Here is a 25103-nt window from a genome sequence, read left to right on the forward strand (position 1 = left end):
AACCTGCTTCAATCTTTTTTAGGAACAATCTTTATTCAGATACTGATTTTAAACAAACATGGTTATTGCCAAGAAAGTTTTTTGTCTCAAATAAAGTACGGGAGGTGTCTCTTAAAATTCTACACAGGCGTTACCTGTAAATTTAGTACTGAATAAATCCAAATATTGATCCTCTCTGTTCCTTTTGTCACATCAAACAAGAAACATTAACCCACCTTTTTTGGGAATGCTCTTTCAGCAAAACTTTTTGGTGTGACTTCAATATTTTCTTTAGTCGGAAATGTAATATACATGTTCCTTTGAAAAACATGTTTTCTTTGGTATTTCCAATAATAGTATGTCAAAACTTTCTTATTCTGCTGGCTAAGTTCCACATGCATGCCTGTAAAATTGCTAAAAAAAAAAAAAAAAACAACCTCAATGTTCTTAGAGCTTATGTAAGGTGTTTTTTGGACTCTTTAAAAATGTGCAATACACTCTAAAGCTATAAAACTTATAACCTTAAGTGACGAATTTGATTTGTAAACTGTTATTTCTTTATTTTTTCTCATGGAATCCTGTGGATTTGTTACCCCAGCACCTCGAGCATACTGCTGTCTGCAATTGTATATTCTTTTTTGTAAATAAAGTTTTTTTTTTTTTTAAAAAGAAGCTGTAGCTAAAGGCAAGGGCTGACGTGGATGTGACGCATATTTTAGTCAAATTATTAAAACCTTTTTTTAAAGTCTGATGTTAAAGTATCACTTCAAATTCCAAGATAACTTTGCAACAAAAATAAATAAAAAATAAGATAAATAGAAGTGTAACTAAGAAATAACCGTCATTCATTTTCATGTTTTTATTTTCATGTTTTAATTTTGTTTTTGTTTTTTTTGTCAAAGCCAGAAGGAGCCATGACAAGGAGGTTAAAGTGCAGCGGGTTGCAGACCCCTGATCTAATCAAATTACAAAACATAATTTTCTCTTGGATTTTTAAAGAATAGTTCCAAAGAGAGAACATTTCCAGTGAGCATTCTCTGCTGATGGTAAGGATCATAAAAAGAATGGACAAATTGGTTTCCAGTTTACACAGAGGTAACAGTCGTTTAAATAACGTTACAACAAAGGTGGAGGGAATGCCTTCTCTGAAAACCCCAACATTTTAGACCTTGAAGAAATTAGCTCCACAAAATGAAGACCACAATGGGTTTCACTCCGTTCAGCTAAAACCATGAAACTGCGGTTCTCACATTCTCGCCGAAATTGTACTTTACCAGATTGGAAAAAACATCGTGCAGTCCGACGAGTTTCCATTTCAGCTGCAACAATCTGATTATAGGCTCTTAAATAGCATTAAGGCACGTCGTGCCTCAAATTAATGGTTCTGGAAGGTGATGGTATAATAGTGTGGGAGATACTTGTATATTTTGCGCCCACTTGTACCAACTAAGGCATTATTTATATGCCACAGCTTACCTGGGCATTCTAACTGACTATATTCCTTTTTCTCCCCACAGTGTAACTATCTCTTGATGGCTGCTTCCGGCAGGATAATTCTCCATAGCACACAATTGGTCTGAAAATGTTTTCTTAACGATGACAATGAGTTCACAGTGCAGATCACCTGTGGGATACAGTGGTAAGAGTCCAGTTGCAGCCAACAAACCTGCAGCAACTTCATGATGTCATATCAATTTAGTTTCTGTGCAATGAAGAATTAAGGTGGTTTTCGAAGGGATGCTTCGAAAACCACTTTTCTTTATTAGGTGAAGTGTACCTAATAAAGTGGTCAGAACATTCACCAGTGTTAACATAGCAATGTTTTCCCAACTGAATACATGTTAAATAAATAGGTGGTTTTCTGCACTTTACAGTTTGAGACTATGTTGGAAAATAGTCTAGGAAATCTTTTGAAAGCAATTCTGGATGATAGAAAGACTTGAGAAAAAGAATCTGTGTGTCATCGATGTCTTTTTTGATTAAATCAGGTGTTTGTACGGTTTAGTTAAAAATATTTCTCTACCATAACATTTTCCTTGAATGTGAAATCAACATAATTAAAGCCCTGGCAGCGTAAGGGAGCGAGCATCCACCACCACTTGGGAGCATTATCAGCGAAACTCTTTGCCTCATGTGGTGTTTGACTTGACTGATTACAGAGCATGTACTGCATTAGGTTACTGTTACTGTAGCCTGGGAAAGTGGGTAAACTAAGAAGATGCATAATTAGACATTTAGCGCCAATCCACCCCACAGATGAACACACCCTTCACCACAACAGATAGGCCAAGGAGCTAAAAATGTCCCAACGCCCACCAAGGATGGAGTCTGAGACACCATGTGACAGCCATCAAGCTCTGAACCTACTGTAACCCACACAATAAAGGCTTATGGAGGCATTTAATCCAGCACTAACCTGAAAAGACCTCATTCATGCTGCCGCTCTTGTGATCATAAACTTAGATGTAGCAATCAAAGCTCCAATCAGAGCACAGACAAATTAGAGGTACATTGTGCCGAGGCATAGGATTTCTGACATTGCAGAATAAAAGCAATAAAAGAAAGATATTTTAAGGATTTGTAAACTTTAATTACTGAGGGAACACAGAAGAATTGGAAAAGTTTTTACCCAACATGAAGCTTCACAACATAAAGCAGCTTGCCCTGCACTTTGTGGTCTGACACTCCAACACATGTGTATACTTAAGAGGATTTAAGCAGCTAGAAGGCAATTTTCAAAGGGTGCAAAATGCTCTCTCAATACGCACATGGGGAAAAAAACATGAAACTTTAGGTATTTATTTGTGCAACTTCTATTTTTATGACAGCTCTCAGCTGCCAAGGACAAATTTGCTATACTCTAAGGCAGGGAACCCCAACCCTGGTCCTCAGGGTCCAATGTCCAACCTTGAGTTAAACCTTGAGCATTCAATGCTGAATGTCACAGCTGATTCAAATGATTGCATTACCTCCTTTGCATGCCTTCAGCAGCTGCAGAAGCCTGTTAGCCACCCATTCATTTTTAAATGTTATTCTATGTCACTAAAACTTCCACAATTTTCTACAAAATGTCCAAATTGAAAAGTCTTCTTACTAAAAATGATGTCAGAAAGTATTTAGTATCCTGCTGAGTTTTAAACTCAATTTAACTGTAATTTAATGCTGACCTATTTTATTAGGATGTTGATTGTCAGACAGGCACAATTATCCATTCATCCAATGAGCCAGTCATGCATTTATTTATTATCTTCCCCTTAGGAGCAGCAGCATAAGCAGAGAATCCCAGACTTCCCTCTCTAGGCCAGCACTTGCAGGGGAATCCTAAGGCGTTCCAAGGCCAGTCGGGAAGCAGAGCCCCTCCAATGTGTCCTGGTTCTTCTTCTGGGTCTCCTTCTGATGGGACGGGCCCAGAAACCCTGCAGAAAAAAAAAATATTTATTGCATTTTATCCATGATCTTGTTCTTTTGTTTGCTTTCCAGAGCTCGTGACCATAGACGAGGGTTCAACCAGTAAAACTGAGAGCTTCACCTTTTGACTCAGCTCTCTCTTCATCACAACAGACCAGTACAGAACCCACATGACTGCAGAAGCCACCTATTAATTCCCACTCCATTTTTTTCCCCTCATTTGTGAACAAAACTCCATAATACTTAATTACTCTTCTTAAGGCTGGACCCGATCCTGAAATCACCAAAATGAATCAACTTCAATACCTTGGCTGCCCCAGAGATTGACTCCCTTAAGGTTTTGAAGAGACAAAGAGCCACATTTGTGGAGTTTAACTTTAACTGTGTGAAAAATATTTATTTGACATGTATTACTGTGTGCTAACCAGTGATGTGCGGTGAGGTTCATAGCTGATCCCTCTGTAGTTGGAGCACACACCGTGGTCCCCTTACTGAAATTTTCTGAAAATAAAAATAAAAGAAAAAAAAGCACTTTTAAGTGCAGTTAAACGCAGACATGAGCTTCCTACTTTCACTTAAGTTGATTTGATAGTGAAACATTTGATTAATTTAATGAGATGTTTTTACAGCTGCAGAGGTAATTTGGTACTTAAGTATAAGACCTGAATTTCTTTCCTCCACCGCTCCCTAGTCTGGTCTGGTGCTGTGATGCTAACTTTATCTGTGATGGATCATTTGCTGATGGATGTTTTCACTAAGCTTTCAGCATGTGTTCCAACCCTGTGGGTCCAGATATAGCCTTAAATCAGAGAGTAATCATCACTGCGGTGGCGTGGATCAGAGCATCCTAAATAAAGCTGCGTTGCTTCTCATTGTCTAAACACTGGAAACCACTTTGAGCTCTATAACATAACCTTGTGCAGCGCTAAACACATTGGTGAACAAAGCAACAAGACCATAGCAACAGCTGCTGTTACATGAGCCAGAAAACGCATTTCCCTCAAAGCCCATAAACTCCTGGGGAAGTACATCTGAACGCTGTGTTTAGTGACAGCAAATATTGCACAGCAAAAATGTTGTAAATGACAGAGCAAAGAGCACACATATATAAATAAAAGACTGTTTTAAATGCATTTACCAAATTTAGAGGAATGACCCTGATTTTTTTTTTTTTGAAAATATGCAGTCGATTTTTAAACATAAGAGTAGAGTAAAATAATTTGTGTTTCTTTTAGATGAAACAAGATTGTCACAAGATTGAAACAACAAAATTGTCTTGCGGATAAGGTCTGATTTAAAAATGGCTTTATGAAACTTTGAATGAGTGCAAAAAACTTTAATTTTTTCTACCCCCGGGGAAATTATAAACACGAACATTTTATTGCTCCTGTGCTTCTTTGAACTGTAAGCATAACATTTCTGAGCTCATTCTCTACGCTCTCTGTATAGTCTGGCACAGTCTGGTGAGACCTGGCTTTTTAACACTTTAAAAAGTCCCTCCCCGGTTTATAATGTCAGGCTTTGGCACATTTCCGACCTTTAATTTGGAGAGGGTGTTTCACAGTCGTGAAACTTACATAGATAATAGTGGATGAAAGTATAACTTCCAGAGCCTGCATTTGTGCAGGCATGGAATATAATTAGCTTAATTTCTATGAACTAAACTGCCAGTCTGTGACGTAAATGGTGGATGAAACTAAGGGTACTTCACACTAAAACTACAAAGTGAAAGTGAAGAGATTAAAATAAGTGCCCTGACGTGGAACTGCTTTATGATAAAGATCTTATAGTGATGGAAAGAAAAAAATGTGTAGCACTGCTGCAACAGTTGGTTGATTTTTTAAAAATGCTCAATTTTCCTTATCCTTTCCTGTGTTGCAGCGTATGAGCAGGTAGGTGTGTAAACGTACACCAAGAATAAGGATTCATATATGAAATAGCTTGATTTTATAATGTTTTAGAACATAAAATAACATAATAAGATCTTACTGGAGATTTAGTTTGATTATTTTAAATTAATTAAGGACAATTGGGTAAGGTCAATGCATGGATAAATTACACAGCAACAAAACTATCAGAAAATGCTCAAGGTTGTCAGGAATTTTGTTGTGGCGAATTTTAGGAAAAGCCTAAACTGATATTTGAGAAATAGATGTTTACTCCTTCTCTATTCCTCTATCATCACCATAGCTAAATTAGAACGCCTACCTTTCCTTAAATAGCAGACAGCAGTGATAACTGGGACTCCACACTTTTGATTTAATGTTGCATTTTAAAGTGGCTTGTAGCTCTGCACAGGTGTTCTGCACATACGCCTTCTGCATATGTTCAGCTTTAAAAGAACACTGATTCATGAGAGGACATGTAAAAAAAAAAGAAAGCCGTTTCTCTGTCTGAGTCAAGCTGGTTGGTAGATTGACTGCAACACAGTGGATCTGGGCACAGCAGGATTTTCTTATGTTTCATTTCTGAATGCTTTTTGCTTGTCAGAGTAGGGTTTCCATAAATTTTCAACAAAGCTGAAGTCAGAGCCATTCAGAAACATAAAACCAGTCCGTTTTGTGTGTTTTTAGATGACTGATTTGTGGGTATGGACTGTATCCAAGTATCAACCAGCTGACCCAAAGCTGTTGCCCTTAGATGAAGGAGCATTGGTTAAGATGTCTAAGAACAACCCAGACACCACTAACTCTCAATCATCAGAACACTAGCGTTACAAAATCAAAGACCAGCGTACCAGCTATCAAACACGGTGGTAGCATCAGCTGCAAACAACTGAGACCAATGTTTGGATGCATTTCAAAAAGTGGTGAAATAATCAAGATGAAAGACTTCCTCCAAATTCTTGCAGGATGATTTATACTGGCAAACAACAGGATGTTCCAACAGCTTGAAAAGCTTACATTTTAGCTTCTGGCATTCCTGAACCTCAGTCCTACTATGACTACAATTACTCCTACAGTACTCAGTCCTACAATTTATGGACGGTGCTTTAAAGCAGGATTTTTGGCAGGAAACTTATCAATTTAAGCTAACTATATCATTTCTGTCAAAAATGTGGAAAAACATCCAGCCAGAGTTAAGCTAGATGCTTGTTAATGGATAAAAAACTTGTATAGTTTCTCTACAATTTGTTAAAGGGACACTTGATAAGTAGTACTAGGAATAAAGGTATATATTTGAGCCTGCATTCATAATTTTGACATTGCGTGTTTTACACAAAATCCAAAATAAATTCCAATTTGTCTACCCAAATTGAGTTTTTTAAATAAAGTTGAGTTGTTAAATTTCATTCCACGCTGAAAAAAGAAGAAATCCCATTTCTGTCAAGCGATGGTTAGTAATTAAAATAATAAAAACGCTAAAAGAATGAAATTTATGTCTAGTAAACTTATCATTTAAATCATTATTGTGCACAGAGAGCATAACAAACAGCTTTGAGTCCACATACAACCATGCATTGCTCAGCAGTAGCTGGATCGGCGCACCAAATTAGACGCAGACAGAAGCAAAGTCTCCTTGGAAAGAGGGTTTCTATTTTTGAGAAAACATGTTTGATCAAATGTCTTGTTCCTTTTTACAGAGCCATTTAAATCCCCATGCAGGATTTTCCAGACACTGTTCACCTGTCTGCCTCGGATATGATGGGATTTAGAACCACAGCTCCATCCGCGTGCTGCTGCAATCTAACCAGAAAGTGACTAGACCAACGTAAACAGAGCAGCAGCAAAAAGGGCACCGGTATTAGGGCTGTAATTCTCTCTTCCTCTACCACATAACCTCAAATGTCCATATTTGGAGAATTTGTTTGAAATATGGATCTCCAAATAGCTGGAAAAGCCAGTTGGAAAGTCTTTAAAGTCTTGTATGTGCCATTCATCCAAGTCAGCAGTCCACCTTGAGTCATACAGACTCAAATGTCCAGCTGTAGCTTCAAGCTACAGAGGCAGGCATGTACTTAAAGGTTTTAGTTGCGTCTCAAATGCTCATAACCTTTGAAAATGGTATTTACAGTAGCTCCTGCAGCCAGGAGGAAAAGTGGAGACTTACAACTGGAGTTACAGAAGAGATTAACAGAGACTCACTGACGGGAAACAAGGTCAGTGACCAAAAATATGCATCAGGCCTGTCCTCAAACATATTCCTGTTTGCTGTCGTTGCAGTTAAATCTATACATGCGGCAAATGGAGGAGGGAGCTCTGGGAAGAGTATTATAATTATTCCGTTAAGAGGAAGGGAGCGTTTTACATGTGGATCAGGCCAGTTAACAGGTTTGCAGCCGTGGTCAGCAAAGACAGCTGCAGTGTGCCGAAATTACAGAGTACAATGATTCATTTTCTTTCTGTGTTTGAGACCATTCGGCCGTGCTAGGGTTTGGACGAGCTCCCCCTGTAAAAACAGGCTTTCCTCAGCAAAAACTGTCAGCTCATCAAAAAAAACAAACTCTTTGTTCTGCTTAGCAACAGGGGCAGACCACCTCGAAGATTCATTGTTCTGAGGGAAATCAAGGCCTTGCCAGTTTTATAGACGAATGAATACCTAAACTCCACAGAAAACCCTGGAGTTTTGTGCTTAGAAATATAAAGAGGGGGGGAAAGAAAATTAGTATTGGACACATTATTTGTCTATGAACGTTCTTCTGTACAAATAGATTTGTAGTAAGCCTATAAACAAGAAATCTACACCAAGTAACTACGTAACAAACCCACACATACAGATAAATCAGAATTAATTAATTTGTAAATTAAGTTATTTATCTTAGTATAAAATGACACTTGAGGTAAGAATTAAACATATATACAAATTTATTGTTTTATTTAAAGCTTTTTGGGGGTAATTAGAGCTAAAGGACATCTCCTGTGTCTTGAAAAAAGTGACAAGGGCAATTCTGGTGTAATTTTTAGACATTCTTCCACACAAATATTCTTTACATCCTGAATATCTGGGATCCTGAAGTTCTACTTGACTCTCTTTGCCACAGTTTTGCAAACTCTGAAACAAACTGAGACTTTCATTCGTTTTGTTTTTGACCTGGTTGTTGTCTCGTTTCCCCGTTATGTCCCCCTTTTGTTTCATTTTCAGGAATGCCATATTTTATTTCTCCTTCCTTAACTTATGTAAAGTCTGGCAGTGTTGCAGCTCCAAACCATGATGTTCCAACCTCAGAACTTCGCTGTTGGAATGGTGCTTTAGTGGTGAAGTGTAGTGACATTTTTCCTCCACGCTATATGCAGAAACAATCAAAACTGTAAAGTTTGATCCAATATGACCAAGTTGTATTCTTCCAGATTTTCATTGGTTTGACCAAATGTTTTGGAGCAAATTTTAAGCAAGCTTAAACTTTATGTTTCTCAACAGTGTAGTGAGGTGAAGGGAGCACTCCTAGAGACCATAGCGGTCGCATTATGTTTCCAGCTCTTTCAGAGCTTAAGAAATGTTTATGTAACCAAAACTATCTCTATGCTTAACAGCATTATGTACTGATAATGACCAGCCTTTTGACAAGTCATAAATTAGGACCAAATCAGCCAATAATCTTTTGAACCAATGGGGGCAAGATTACTTTCTCAATATTGAACAATTACACCTGGTTTCTTGGCTTTATGTATCTTTTCTAAGCTTTTCTTGGTGTGTGTTTTACTTTATTACACATAGCCTACCTTCTTTTAAAGACTCACCGTAGGTCTCAGGTACCATTATGCATTTTTTTTAAAATAATTTTATAAAAAGAACAGTAGTTTGAAATATTTTCTGTTTTTCTAGTGACATGTACTGTATCTTTTCCTGTTTATTTGTGAAATCAAACAAATCTGTTTGGAAAATTAGCACATAAAATGTGATATGTTGGCAGCTTTAAGTGTGCAGAGCCACATTAACTTCTTTACTTCGCTTAGGTGTGTCTTGCTAAGAGGTTGGATGGATCAAAATGTTTTCATTGTGCAAAGGTATCAGTCAGAAGAGGGGTACAAAAGATTCCCCAGGATATGACTACCGTGGTGTAGGGAAAGTAATCAGAATTATCTAGAGATATATCAGGAAACTGGAAATTTATTGAAAAGGAAAAGTGGAAATTGGTCATGCCAGTTGCTGTGACAACAGTCTGTAGTATTTTCCATATGTCTGGGTAGGGGAGTAGGGCTGCAAAATACAACCATTTTCTTCCACTCAAAACATCCAGGCCAGAATAAATCTCCCAAACCTTGTAAGAAAATGTGTTATGATCTGATTAGTCCAAACATAAACCCCATGATTTATGCTTGTTGTCATTTTTTACATCACAAAAACATAAAAATAGTGGTGTACGAACTTTAAATGTTGATTTATTCGTTAATGCTGAATACTGGGGTTGGAAATAACATGGTGTTAATTCCATCTCATTAGAAATAAACTTATGTAGAGAATCCTTCAGATGTTTAATACTTATTCTCCTTCCTGTTTTTTTTTTTCATTCTGTTGTCTTGGTGACTTAACAAAATAAATCCTTGTATTTTGGGAACAAGAACATGAAGTTGTTACAGGTGAAAAATTTCCAAAGGTTCCCACATCCTGAACTCTTGGCTGCTGTAAACCAAAGTTTTGAACACTTCATTTAACATAAATGCAGATCTAAAAGCTCCTTTAGAGATAAGTTAAAGCATAGCCTTCTGAAGCTCAACAAAGTTTAAATTACATGTAATTTCATTGCATTGTTCAGAATTACAAACACAGTTCAGTTATTGTTTCCAAAACCTTTCTGAATAAATGCTTGTTAAAAGCATCAGTTAAATTTAGTGCTGGAGGTGTGTTGCATTTCAGATTTGTTTTATCTGAATGTCAGGTGGAGTCCCAGACCTGTGGCCAGGCAGGCTTAATGTTCGACGGCTCGCATTTCGGTGGGCAATCAGAAGGTGCACTGATTGGAAGAAATACCCTAAATCCATGCAGTGTGCGATAGCTTTCCATTTCCACAATTACATGCCGCACGAGGCTCTGAATAAATTCCCCAAACACAAATGTGTTTGGACTCAATATCTAACGTCGGCAATTCTCCTTAAAATATCCTAGAAGTATGAAGTCTGGCCATGTAAAGGCCTTGAGCAAACATGAAGGGAAGCCAGCTACCAACGTGCAAACTATGTGGAACGAAGCTCCAGTTTGTTTTTCTTCCTTTTGATTTATTCTTAGATGAGCTTGCATCTGTATTTTACTAGTAACAAACTCCAAAACAAGTGCTGTATAAATGAACCTTCTGAAACAGCAGATGTTGGTTTCTGTCATAACTTTAGATTTAAGCTCCACATATGTAGTCTACTGCCTAAATAACTTAGATGTCAAACTTAAAAGACTTCATATTTTGTTTCCTGGTTATAGCAGATGAACTTTGATGAAGCAGTTTCTGTTTTTTCCTGGTTGCACATGCAAAATCTGAACAAACAGAAAAGCACTAACCAAGCACATCCAGAGTAAAAAGATGGGAAAAGACCTGGGTTTTAACATGCATCTGCTTCAGTCTATTTGAATTCAGGGTCTGTTAGCAGTCTAAATATTGATTAAGAATTAAACACTTTCATTGTGGTCATGAATATCTGGGTACTTTTGAATCTTTTACCAATTAACTGTTTCCAATAATTGCAGCTCCTTAAATATTTGATTTCCTTGCTTTGAACCCGGATCAGTAATTTTCTTTCTCTAGTGTTGAGGGTATTTCTGAGCCCTTTATAGAGGTAGATCCCATTAGTCAGATGTCAGGAAAAAAAATTAAATAAAATGGTTGCCAGTGCTGTGACAGGTTGCTATGGGAGTTAGAAGAACGACAAACAAGATTCCTTGGACATTTATAAAAACATCCTATCTCACAATGTCCCCTCCCTTAATAACCTGGGTACAGATGTCTGCGCATCTACAAACAGAAAGACAGATAAACAAAAGCCTGACATGCTTTTAAAATGTCATACAGTGGGAAAAAAATTTATTTGTACTGCAGAAAATGTCGTTTTGTATGTCCTAATTCACAAAATACAGTTTACCTTTCATCTACATGCGTGTTTTTTTATTCTTTCTATTCCAGACCTAATTTTGATGTGTGTTATAAATCATTAGTCTGATATGGCAACAAATTCTCCAATGAGCCGAGTGCCTTATAGTCAGATATTAGTGGAGCAGGGACGCAGATTTAAACCTGCAGGTATCTTTTGTCCCTGTGGGTTGAAGAAGATCCACAATATTTTCAAATTCGTTTTTAAAAATTGTTGAAGTGATTGTCATTGTAGCCCTTACAGAACAGAAAGTTGTTGTGAAATCACATAACACATAAGGTAAATGTGGAATTGGGATGCCCTATGGTTAGTTTGTATGTGATCAACTGTGATGACTTGGAATGTCACGAATAATTTATCACCCATTACAAATTCATGATCACACAAGATTTTTTACATGAGAATTATGTTTTGTTTTTTATCACTAAAAGCTCTCAGGCAGCATGACATGTATTACCATAAAGACGGCATGTGATCTTTTGATCAGAACTGTATGTATTGTAACATTTATTGCAATTTATTCAATAAAATTTTTGTGTCAGCCTGAAGACTCTCCGCGTACCTGACACATGAGCCCCAACTAAACAAGGTGCATCCTTTTATAAAAAGATGGATCCAAAAGGAAGAGGACATGAGCAGCACTCAGAATGAACGAAAGTATCTTGCAGACATTACTGCTTCTATATTTTTAGTGGTACAAAGTGGACAGGATGATATTGTTTAAGTATATTATTTAAAGTAGGAGGATTCTCATTCAAGCACAGTTGGTCCTACTGTTTCAACCTGCAGTTGGAGCATCTACCCACACAACGTTCATCAGCCAGCAAAATAAACCTCCACACCGGACCTAGCCTCAGTCCCAACAATGTCTCGGACAGACTGTGCATTAAACTCCATCTGACTTCCTCTAGCCGTGTCTTTATATACAAAAGTCACACTCTAAGATATGTGAAGTGTGTGGGCCTTAACTAACAGTTTGCCTCCTGCACTTATTTTGAGACAGACATGGCTTGCACCAAATATAGTGCACACAAGCGAGACTTGTCTTGGCTCTCCACAGGTCATTATGGTTCAGAGCTGGCTGTGCTCACAAGTGACTTAGGTGGGATCATGTTGTGGAAACAGTGTTTCTAGGTTGTCAATTTGCATTTGAGGCACAGAAACCGTCATTATTCGTTCCACATCATCCCACCCCGTCAGCATCTCCAGTCCGAATTAACGGCAAACTTTCTGATGAATCACTGAAAAAACTATTCAACTCTTTAATCAGTCGTCTGAAAACAGAAAGATCTCGACACAACTGCAAACCCAAAAAGACATGGTCGTCTGAAATTGACAGGCAGGGCAACAACAGCACTAATAAAAGAGGCAGCCATGATTTTAATGGAAACTTTGGAGAGTCTGCAGAGATCCACAGCTCAGGTGGGAGAACTGATGGAACAACAACAATCTGGCCTTAATGAATGACTGGCAAGAATAGAGCAATTGTTGAATTAAAGACCTAAGAAGTCATACTTGCAGTTTGTCACATGCTATATAGCAGAGACAGCAAAAGTGTACAGAAAGTGTTCTGGTCTGATGAGAGTTTTTATCCAGTCGGAGGCCGAAAAAGACTACGGACAAGGGTGGAGTATTTGTTTCCAGCAGGAAAATTACCCTAGACATACAACCAGAGTTACAATTAATTACAAGTATGTGCTTGAAAAGTCCAATTAAATTTCAGGCCTAAATATAACTGAGAATCTGTGGCAAGACATATATTTATATTCCCAGATGCTCTCTATTCAAACTGGCTGAACAGAGATTTATGGCAAAGAACAATTTGCAAAACTCCGTCAAAATGCTCAAAGCTGATAGAGACGTACCTCAAAAGATCTGCCACTGTAGCTGGAGTGGAAGTTGGTTCCACAAAGTATTGAGCAGAAAACAAAGACGTCATTTCCATGCTACCTTGTGTTGGACAATAACGTAAAACCTTAATGAAACACATTGAAGTTTGTGCATGTAACAGGACAAACTGTGAAATCAATTAAGGAGTGTGAATACTTTTGTAAGGCACTTAAACCAGCCTCTGTCCATTGTGTTTCCATATCTCATACTATATATTTTTTTATTTGCATATTTTTATTTTAGAGGAAAAGATACATTTTCTCTGGCTTTGTGGGACTATTTTATTTTATTCTTGAAAATAGAAATCTCCCAACAATAAAATACTGAGGGGTCTTGTTTTTTTTGTCAGTTTTACGTTTTCCTACAGTGACCGAACACTGACATGTTTGGGTAAAGCTTGACAGTTTTCCTATTTAATCACTCTTACTTTAAACAACTGCAGGTGAGCCAAAAAATAAGGTCTTTAAAAATCTTGCATGATAAGTCGGCATGAAAGGAGGAGTAGTCTATTTATACACATCTGACTTTTTCACCTTTTTATTACATGTGCGTGTCCGTGTGGCTTTTAAGGGCACTGTAATAAGGTCTGGCGACTAATTTTATTAGTTTCTGACCGCTGCAGATCTTAAAGTCTGATTTTCTCCAAAGCAGCTTTGAGAACAGTGCCTCTAACCAAAAGCTGAGTCAGATGTTTCCTTAAATAAATGCACAGTGCTCTATGGAAACAGAAACAATCCAACAGAAGCGGGTGGGGGAGAAAGTGCCACTTGTCTAGGTTGGCTGGAAATCAGTAGGTGCTGATTCTTCTAAAAGCGTGTGGAGCTGCAGTTTCCGCCGGCAGACTTATGATAGTATCTCAAGTGTACGGCGAGCGCCGATTTCCCACAATTTCCAGCTAATTATTTTTAATAACATAGCAAATTTAATACTAATCTGGTAATTGTATATCTATATAACGTATAATTTTAGATCCGCATGATATCTATACCTGTGAGCGACTAAGGAGCTGCAAACTGAATTTGTCCTTCCCCTCATTTCCTTGTCAATCTGGGTTTCAAACTGGTGACCTCCCAGACAACATCCTTGATTTCTAGTTACTTTTACACTTCCGCCTCCATTTAGGTCTATGTTTGTTTTCAAGACCCTGTAATTTCCCCACCGATCACTCAGAAGGGCCCCCGTCAAGTCTACCATTCATAAAGTTTAAAGTAGCTCTTAGTGGTTCCAGGAGTTTATTGAAACATTAAATTTGTATCCATGCAGTGATGGTGTATCTTTAGATGTTGCTAAAACTCACGTGCTTTGCTGGGTCTCTTTACATCAACCGCCAATTATGCTCTTCTCTTTGGGTGTGGGTTGAGCCTCGGTCAGTATGGCGGAGAAACCAGAAACATCAATTCCTGGGCAGCGGAGAGAACAAAAACAGACAAAATGCAAAAACCTTCCTTCCAAACACTGTTATCATCTCAGAGTGTAAGCACAAACATGGCGACCATTTCCAGTAACGCCGTCCAGAAGTGCTCTCTGGGGAACTTTGAGAAATCCACAGGTCGTTGTTTGGCTCGGAAAAGGCCTGAGAGACGAAAAGGACAAAGACAGAAAGTTTTGCCCTGTCATGGTCTCCCATATTTGTTTTTTTATGTTTCACTTCCTGTATTTCACTCATCCAGTGTAAAAACAGTACAGTATCCATCCTTGACCTTTTTCACTTTCTTATCTCATTACAGCCTGAACTTTAGTGTATTACACTTAATTTGATAAGCAAAACAAACTACATGTCTTTTTGTTTGTTTGTTTGTTTGTTTGCTTTTATATATAGAATATAATAACTGTACTGTGGATTTATATTCAGTTTAAATTTCTTCACCAGGTTTTGTCCATCTAGAGACAGAAATAGTTGCTTATTCATTCACGTCAAGCTCTATTGGATTGAATTAAGAGTGTCTATGAAGGTCTGTTTTCAGGTTTTGCCACAGAATCATAAGATGTAGTTCTGGACTTTGACTAGGCCATTCTAACTCATGGATATGCTTTGATCTAATCCGTTATTTTGTAGCTCTGGCTCTATGTTTAGGATCATTGTTCTTGTAGAGGGAGAACACAGACGCCAAACTAAAGTTAATCATTTATTTTTTTCTGAATTCGTCTTCTCATTTTTTTAACCAGTTTCCCTCTTTGTGTTGATGAAAACAATCCACAAGGCATGATCCTTCCGTTGCCATGTCTCGCTGTAATGGTGGCGTGTTCAGGGTCCCGTGCAGTGTTAGTTTTCCACCACTGGTGGCATTTTGCATGACAGCCAAAGTGTCCAAATTTGGCCTCATCTGGCCAGAGCCACTTATATCCCATGTTTGCTGCTTCCCTCGTTGGACTTATGGTAGACTGGAAATGGCCCTGCAACGACTCGCTTCCTGCCACATTCTGTAAAGGTCAGATGTGTGGAATGTGTTAAAAGTTTTCTCTGCAGTTCCTCCAGAGTTAGCATGGGCCTCTCGGCTGCTTATTTGGTTATTGGTGTCCTTGCTGGAGCAATAATCCAGCACTCACCAACAAGTTGTTGTTTTCAGATGGTGAATTAAAAAGTGTGATGGTTAAGCTTTGGGATATTGTTCTATAACCTCATCCTGCTTTAAATTTCTCCACAACTTTCTTCCTAACCTCTCGGCTGTGATTTTTATCTTAAGGGTGTTGTTTGTTCACGAATGTTCACTACCAAACCTCTGAGGCCCTCGTAGAACATCTGCATTCATACTGAGAGTAACGTTGAATCCTTTTGCAAATGAGATTGCAACAGATGTGGATGTACGCCACAGTTTCCAGGTTTTATCTATTAAAACTTTGAAAGCCATGGATCCTTTTCCACCTCACAGCAATGCGCAACTTTGTGTTGGCTTAAATGTAAAATCCCAAGAACTACATTGAAGTTTGTGGTTGTAACCTCACAAAATGTAAAAAAAAAAAATTTTAAAAAGTGCCAGGGCTGTGAATATATTTGCAAGGCAGTGTTCATTACACTGATGAGGACTGTTGCATAACCCACATGTGAAATGACTGTGTGAAAACAGGAGGCTCCCAAGCATTTGGTTGCACTCACTGACTTTGGGTGTGTTCTTAATTGGCTGTTAACTGGCTTTCCTAAATTCAGTAAAACCATTTTATGCCATATGTTAACTCAACGGCATGAAACTGAAAGCAAGTGTTTTACGGGGAGGCACTAATGATAATATAGGGAGTGAAGCGACGGCAGCTTGCTCAGTTTTTTTAAGCTAATTCCTAATGGTTTCTACAAAGACGGCAGCAAACCACATTAATATCCTGTCGGGATGACACGACCACATTAGAGACGACTTTTTAATGCTCTTTTGTGGATTTCAGGTCAGGACAATAATGAAGTTTTTCACATAGAGGAGCACTGGTGTGTTCAGAAAATAAATGTTTTCTAATTCAGGTCCTCCACATATTTGTTTGAAGATGCTCAAGTTTTTTTTTTTTTTTTTTAGAGTTATTGCTCTCAGAGGATGGAACCAAAAATGGAGAGGATCTTTGCAGTGGTTTAGACATATTTGAGAGACTAAAAGGCACTCAATGTATATAAAGAAATAATTATATAAAATATAAATTTCACCCTCTTTTGCAGTGTCATTGCATCTTAACAGGAGTAAAACTGAAAAGGTGGAGTCTCACTGCAAAGTACACCGATAGAATTTAAAGCATCATGACAAAACTGCAGGAGCGCAAAGTGTAGCATCAACAAGCAATTCATCCAAAACAAGTAAAACTATGAGACAAACATAATTTTTAACAGCTTTTAAAGCGGGGCCAAGCCTTAAAAAAATCAAAACTTGCCAGAGAATATGAAAAATGCTGCACCAGCTTGAGCTGCAAGTGGCAAAGTCAATTCAACATACAGTTAGATCAGATATTTACATACACTGAGTGAAAAGATGCTGCTTGACATTAAATCTGACTAATATCAAGTCAATTGCTCACTCCAGAATCATGAGGGAGATCGTTTTTAGATTTTCAGTTTCAATGTTCTTCAGATTATAAAGTTTGAGTTCATGTTATTAGTATTTCATAGAACTACATCTACACTGCCAGAGTTGGGTTAAACATTATGGCTATCCTTCCAGAACCTCTTCTAAATACATCACAGGACTTTTTTTGGCTAACAGGGTCGGGTTTGTATGCCTCCTACTTACATATACCATTTTAGCTCTGTCCACAAACTTTCTCGGGAACTGAAATTAAGGCTTTCACCCCAAAATACTGAATTTGATGCCCTTAAGCAACTTTGTTACTAATTTGGTGGTATTGTCAGGGTCATTTGTCTAAGTCAAATATTATCTTCTGCCCAAGTTTTAATTTCCTGCCCGATGTCTTGCAATTATCCCACATGAAATGTCGGCTTGTTCATGGTGTACCCAACCTCTCAATCATTAACTGCTGGAGATAGGCACCATGTGTGTCCCTGCACAGCAGATAAAGGAAATGGATTTATGCATGACTTCTTCTTCACCAAGTGGCTCTTTAGCTCAAGTAGGCGCAGGACTCATTGAATTGTGAATACTGAGACTCTGTTAGCAGCTTCAGTGACACAAGGGAGATCATTTTTCAGTGGTACTATGCAATGAAATAGTATGTTTCAGATGTAGAGAGGTATTGGTTGCTCACAAAGCCATGACATCATTTTTTATGCTTTTTCTGAAATGGCATAGTAAATTTGTGTATGTAAGCTTCTGGATTAAATAAATTACTAAAAAAATTCCTTGAAAATGAAATTTCTCTCATTATTCTGGCCCTTAGCAAACATACTAACTGACCTAAATCAGAAGTTTTATCTAAATTATAAAAAGGGTTTTGTGTCTTTTTACATAATGCATATAAATATCTGGTTTTAGGTGCATTTTTGTCATTGGTGCATTTCAACTCAGTCTGCATCTTTCCTGCATGCCATCTCTCCCGTCTAAGAACATTTGCAAATGAAGACCACAAATTACATTATTTTTATTTGACAGGATGAGTGTACTTAAACAATACTTGCCAAACATGATTAAGTACTCAGAGCAAGAGAAGGTAGCACTTTGGAAAATTGCAGTTAATTTGGGTCTAATTTACACAAAAAAAGAGAGAGGGGGATTCAAACGAGCCCTATTGGGAGGATCTTTAATTAAACTTGTGGTGAAAGACGCCTGTCAGAGTCACGTGCGCTATAGACGCCTCGTATAGAAACCCAGCAAAGGCCTCAATCACACAGCTCATCATCATTTTGTCAAATATACACATGTTGCCTGCATGATGTGCGCACATTAGAGGAGCGAAAGACGAACACGTGCTATAAATGGCCGCACGATGGTCAGAGAGATTTGGGAACGGGGCACGGGACTACCCTACACATCGTTTATGGCTGCTGGTGTGTTAGAGAACATGTGATTATTTGGGTGTATGCATTTCCTATGTGGCTGGGCCTGAAGCTGTGAAATTACAGTCGGAAGATCTCAAAGTAAGCAAGGTGGAGGGCAAGGGAGGATAACTCAGGGGCTGACTGAGGAAATACAACATCACATCACGACAGGAACCAGATTTACTGGAGCAAATGCACCCCAAACCCTGGGTAATATATGTGCACTGAGAGGACCAAAAATAATGCATGACCACAAGGGTATGGCTGTGAAAAATCTGCTGTACACAAGTGAAAACATGCCCCCTGGTGGCTGAGCGGTTGCACTGCGTGTACTCAGATGTTAAGATAGAGGCTCTTTAACGTCCAAAGAGGCAAAAATGAACAAGAAATGTTAAAAATGTACTTCATCCCATGCTGTATCCTAACTAGACCAATCTGATCAAATAATGTGGATTTTAAAGTTTAAATAACATGTTAGTCCCTTTCAATATTGTCCTATATTAGTTCTTTAAATATTTTTGACTCTTTCAAAAAACTCCAGGTAACTCTCCTCCCTAACAAATCATGACTTCAATTCACTTTAATTACTATAGCGCCAATTCACAACAAATGTTGTGAATTTTTTTTATTAAAAAAATAATTTCAATTCATTCATTCATACATACATTTCAATTGATCTTAGTTATCAAACCCATAATTTATACAGTTTGTAAAGTAATGTAAATTATTAAATCCTCACAGTAAGCTTCATATTGGTAGAAATTGTTTGACCCATTTTCAGAAAGTGTTATGTATGAATTTTGTTTTCTGAATACAAACATTATAGATAACCAGTTTTTCAAATTAAATACTTCATAAAGTGGTTATATTTTTTCTCTTTTTGGGGGTTAGAAAATAAAATGCAAATCGAGTGAGAAGAAGAGGAGGAAAGGAAGAAAAGAACTGCTATTACTGCTCATAAATATGCCTCTGTCATTTCATATGTCAATATATGAATATGGAAAGTAAACAAAACAGACAAAACATTTATGTAATAGCTGGAAGGACTGATCATAGGAAACATATTGAAAAACTAATTAAATAGTTGAAGAAATTTAAAAAAAATAAATAAATAGTCATTATAATAAATAAGTAATCACGATAAGTTTGTAATCCTTACAAGAATTAGAAAAAATAGAAAAGTAATCAATCTAAGGGATAAAGGTCTACCGAAGCCCACCAGCAATCAGGCCGATCGATAACTATACAGGAACTAAATGGCATCAAACTATTCCTCGAATTCCTCAAAGCAATTTTCCTTTATCAAGATTTTATTTCAAGAAGAGGGAAGACAGAAGAAAATGTGATAATCATGTGTCTGGATATTCAAGACATGGAGGCACTCTGACGTGACATGCCCGCTTTGGGAAGATCTGTCTGCTAATTACACCCTAGCTCTAAGGAGGGAGGTGCTTTTTTGGTGAGTTTTTTTAATGATGTGAGGGGCAGATATGGTATAAATACCCACATCATTGTACTGGAGGGCAGCATATCCTCAGTTGTGCTCCTACCCTAAGGATATACAGCGGCACCAAGAGCTCTCTGGTGCAGAAGAGATTTGGGTTTCTTCCCCTTTGGATGCCGGTATGTTCGACCTTCCTCTTCCACTCTGAGTGTTTCTTTCTGTGGAGAAGCAATAGCAGAGATCTAGGCTTTCTCTAGGCCTTGGCTCAATGGAGAAACAAGTAGAACTTCAGGATGCTTCTCTGGCAATATTGAGAAGATCCTGCTAACAGACTTCTTGTGTGCCGATTTGCAGCTTCAGTGTTAGAACAAATCTCTGCAGGACATGATAGCAAGTGATGCTAGAAAGATTTACCTGTGAGACAGTTGCACTGACAATCTTTTTCTTTTTCCCCGCAGGTTTGAGCTTGCAAGATGGACCTACGAGTGGCAAGCATCCTCCTTCTCATTGTGGCCTCTGCAGCAGCCACTGGAAAGGGCTACGTGGTGAAGAAAGTGGTGCCCATGAATGTTAAGAGCCACGGTGAGCAAAATGCAATCTTGTACACAAGCTGTTGGCTTTTCAGTTTTTTTTCTAAATGAAAAATTAAGCAAGATAATCAGCATTTCTTCAATATAGAAGTTATTGTTACCTCAGCCGGAGTTCGTGACGCCTTGAATCTTCAAGAAATTAGACAGTTTCACATGACTGATGCACACAGGCAGATGCTGAGCACAGCTGTGTAGGATTTTTAAAAACTGAACTCCACTTTGCTGAGCGGCAGTGCCGCGCTCTGATTGGCTGCGTCAGTGGACCTGCCTCTCTCCACTCATCGTCTCTGTTTAGATGCAGAATGACAAACCTGTTCAGTCAGTGCCGAGTCAGACTCTTTTCTGCTTCTGCAGTTTGAAGAATCTGATACTTTTTTACAGTTTTTTTGGGGGGGGGTTGTTGTTTAATTTTATGTTTTTAATAGATTGATGTACAGAAGTTCCCCTTAGCATTTAAACATAAAATGTTTTGACAAAATGCAAAGTTATAGAACTGCACTTGTAATGTTATACATATACACATTTTTATGTTGTTTTTTTTTTTTTGCGACATTACTGCTTCTTTACATCAAGGATAGAATCTAGTTCCCTGTGTATGTTTGCAAGCCCTCCACAGAGAACTGGATCTGATGAGTTTTCCAGAACAGTCACAAAAGAACAAACACAAAACAAGTCCACCACCTTAAAATATACATTTTTCTTTTTTTTTTAGGTCTTTCCAAAAAGGCATTGCAAATATTCCATGTTGCATTTCTGCGAGTAAACACTCTTGTTTTTATTTCCAGAAATGAGCTGTTTGTATATTATTTTTGGTTTCGACACAGGCAATTACAGCCCAGTAACCCAGTGGTATGGCTTTTGCCTGGGTGTGCCTGCTTAACACAAAACTCAAGACATCTGGTTTCGCTTTATCCAAACTGGGCCAGAATTAGCCAGAGAGTATTCCAGGGAGAGCGAGAGCGAGAGAGAGAGCTGAGGAGAGAGAGAGTGATGTTTTCACTCAAACACGTGACCACAATGAAAAAGAATAGAACGAGCGCATCTCAATTAGACCCAATCAGATACAAGGCCCATTATGTCTTTTGGATGGATTTATTTGCACTTTATTTTGTGAAAATTGGATCGAGAACTCTTCTAATAGCTCCATTTTAAAATGAATTTGAATCAATTACATTTCAACACAAATGTAGTATATTAAAGATTAGAAATCGTGTCACTGAATGGAACCAGTTGAGAACATGAACCAAACATTTTTTTTTGTTTTGTTTTGTTTGAACATGGATGATGGTGGCTCAACACAGCCCAACAAAAAATTTGTAATTTCAATGGTTTTTGACTGTTTTGGTTTTGGTACTCATGATGATCCCTCTTTCTCTCTCACAGTGGTATCAGTGGCAGGTGAGCCTGGTCCTCCAGGTGAGCCTGGCCCCGAGGGACCTCAAGGCCCACCTGGCTCCCCAGGTCAGGATGGCGTAGGTTATTCTGGACCTCAAGGGCCCCCTGGACCTCCCGGACAACCTGGCCGCTCCATCGCTGGCAAACCTGGAACTCCAGGTGGACCTGGCAAACCCGGCATCCCTGGAGCACCTGGTGAGAGGGGAGACACCGGAGCCACTGGCCTTCAGGGACCAAGGGGAGTTCCTGGTTCTCCAGGAAGCCCAGGACCTGCTGGTCTGTCTGCAACTGGCAAACCAGGACCTTCTGGCCTTCCTGGAGCAATGGGACCAAGAGGAGAGTCTGGCTTGAAAGGACATCCAGGTGTTCCTGGACTTCCTGGGGCTAAGGGTGATAGAGGGATTGGAGCTCCTGGACCTCAAGGTGAAACCGGACCTCAGGGACCTATGGGTTCAACTGGAGCAACCGGTGCACCCGGAATCGGAAGGCCAGGCAAACCAGGTACCAATGGTGAGCCAGGAAAGTCAGGTAGCCCAGGTAGAGATGGTTCTCCCGGCCCCATGGGACCACAGGGACCCAAGGGACACACTGGTGCCCCAGGTGTAGGTCTTCCAGGTAAATCAGGTGAGAATGGTGCCCCCGGTTTGCCTGGTTCTGCTGGGCCTAAGGGTCATCAGGGACCTGCTGGAGCTCCTGGTGCCCCTGGAGTTCCAGGATACGGAAAGCCAGGTGCAAATGGTGAGAAGGGAGAGAGAGGAGCCTCAGGTAGCCCAGGTGCCACAGGTCCAAAGGGAGAGCAGGGCCCAACAGGTTATACTGGGGCTACTGGTGCCACTGGCTCAATGGGTCCAGTTGGACCTCAAGGTGAAAGAGGTTTCCCTGGAGCCACTGGCCCCACTGGTCTTAAAGGTGACACAGGTCCATCTGGACCTCAGGGACCTAAGGGACACAAGGGAGATCAGGGAGCACAGGGTTTCCAAGGCAAGCAGGGTTATCCAGGGGCAGCTGGTCCTCCTGGACCCAGAGGGGCCACTGGACCTGCAGGTGACAAAGGTGATGGTGGTGCCCCAGGTACCCCAGGTGCTCCAGGTATCCCAGGGCCTGCTGGACCCAAAGGACACACTGGTCGCCCTGGTGAGCCAGGTGCCTCTGGATCTGATGGATCTCCAGGTCAAAGAGGACCTGCTGGACCACAAGGACCTTCTGGTGCTACTGGCGCTAAGGGACACCCAGGTCTCCCTGGACCTCCTGGTCCTGCTGGTTTGGCTGCAAAGGGTGTTTCTGGACCTCAGGGTCCCGCTGGTCAACCCGGTGAGCCCGGAGCTGATGGAGAGCCCGGCCCCGCTGGCCCTCCTGGTCCCCCTGGACCTCCTGGTGAGGTTGTCTTCGAGAAGGGCATGGGACTGAGTGAGGTTATGGTCAAGTCCTCCGTGTCTGCATTCACTGCAGTTCTGGCCACTCCCTACCCTGCTGCTGGCACTCCCATCAAGTTTGACCAGATTGTTTACAATGCTGAGAATCACTATGACCCTGAGTCAGGCATCTTCACCTGCCATGTTCCTGGAATTTATTACTTCTCCTACAGCATCCATGTCAATGGAGCTCATGCCCTGGTGGCTCTGTACAAGAATGGCCAGCCAATTATGTTCACTTATGATGAGTATAACAAGGGTTTCCTGGACCAGATGTCTGGTAGCGCTGTCCTCTTGCTCGATGAGCACGACACAGTCTACGTCCAGATCCCTGATGAAGAGGCCAATGGTGTCTTTGCTGCAGAGAATGTCCACTGCTCTTTCTCTGGATTCCTCATTGCCTCAACGTGATACGTTAGCGCAGAAGTTTCCAAAACGCCAACCAACTAATTTTGCAATCTATTTCTCAAAGTAAAACTCCCTGTTCATTTACCGCAACCCAACAGACAGGCAGTGCAACCTTCTTGAGGAATAGTAGCATCTTAACTTGAAAACTACAAGAAATGGGTGCTTAAAAGAAGGAAAACTAATTTATGAAAACAGTTGATTTAAGGAGGGAGAAAGCAATACACAATGTTCCAGTGATGTTTTGTAATGTAAACAGCATGTGAAATCGAGGTGTTATAACTGTGTTGTGTCTAAAAGATTTTGGTTTTTTTCACACACTGCTCCTTTTATACTGACTTAAACTGATGTCTTTGAACTTAATGTCTGTCTTCTTTGTTTTTGTACAATCTTGATTTTTTTTTCTTTTTTTTCCTTTGGGCATGGAAGGGAACAACAATCTTATCAAAGTACATTAATTCTTCTCTGTGCAACATGTTTGTGACTAAATGTGACTTGAATATATTGTGAAATATGGTGATCAAATTGACTTTTGTTTCTAAACACAAACTGTTTCAGCAGCAACATTGTTATAACCCTTGACATGCATTCTGTCATGTAAAACGAGACCAAAATAAATAATGTCTTACTGAATCTTTTGCCTCAGACTCATTTTAATGGAAGCATTTCGCTTAATAAACATTATTTATGTCTACTAAAACCCTATTAATATGATAAATATACAAAACATTTTAATCATAATGTGCTTCTCCCTAATTGGAAAAACTGGAATCAACCTCAATTCTGTGAGATCTCAAGATAAGATTCCACAGCCAGTGACAAAGCCTTTTCTTCACGCTGAGGGACCAAACCTCATCTTAAACATCAGAGAGTACCACCAGAGTCAGAGAGGGGTGAGGGTGGGATGGTCACCCAGCTCTTTTGACCCCAACCCCATTGAACACTTGTGACACAGGTTGGAATGTGCTGTTTGTGCCAGATTGAAGAATGCAAACACTTTGGTTGATGTGCGTCAAATGCTGGTTGAAGAAGAGAATATCATTCCGACTGCAGCGTGTGAACAACCTGGAAACAGGAATGAGGATGAGATACTGGGCTGTGATTGTTGTGCACAATTCCTTCACACACCACTGAGGCCCCTTAAAAAGGTTATTGACTTGG

General features: G+C 39.4%; 1 protein-coding gene and 1 long non-coding RNA gene across 2 annotated transcripts; one reads left to right on the top strand and one right to left on the bottom strand.

The window, feature by feature from the left end:
- Positions 1–2547: 2547 nt before the first annotated feature.
- LOC116709061 (uncharacterized) lies at positions 2548–20665 on the bottom strand. Its single transcript, XR_004336811.1, has 4 exons — positions 20555–20665; positions 14590–14692; positions 3813–3888; positions 2548–3395 (listed from the first exon to the last, which is right to left on the bottom strand). It is a non-coding gene; the product is annotated as an uncharacterized LOC116709061 (long non-coding RNA).
- Positions 20203–24575, top strand: col10a1a (collagen, type X, alpha 1a). Its single transcript, XM_032547336.1, has 3 exons — positions 20203–20319; positions 20599–20722; positions 22114–24575. The coding sequence occupies exons 2-3, from the start codon at positions 20614–20616 to the stop codon at positions 23946–23948; spliced, it is 1944 nt and encodes a 647-aa protein (XP_032403227.1). The 5' UTR covers positions 20203–20319; positions 20599–20613; the 3' UTR covers positions 23949–24575.
- The last annotated feature ends 528 nt before the right edge of the window (positions 24576–25103 follow it).

Source organism: Xiphophorus hellerii, chromosome 19 (assembly GCF_003331165.1).
Source record: "Xiphophorus hellerii strain 12219 chromosome 19, Xiphophorus_hellerii-4.1, whole genome shotgun sequence".
Classification (NCBI taxonomy): Eukaryota; Metazoa; Chordata; class Actinopteri; order Cyprinodontiformes; family Poeciliidae; genus Xiphophorus; species Xiphophorus hellerii.

Bases quoted from the DNA above. Each gene is read 5' to 3' on its own strand.
- col10a1a (XM_032547336.1), top strand. From the start codon at position 20,614: ATGGACCTACGAGTGGCAAGCATCCTCCTTCTCATTGTGGCCTCTGCA. The intron at 20,723-22,113 runs GTGAGCAAAATG...TCTCTCTCACAG, and splicing joins CATGAATGTTAAGAGCCACG to TGGTATCAGTGGCAGGTGAG.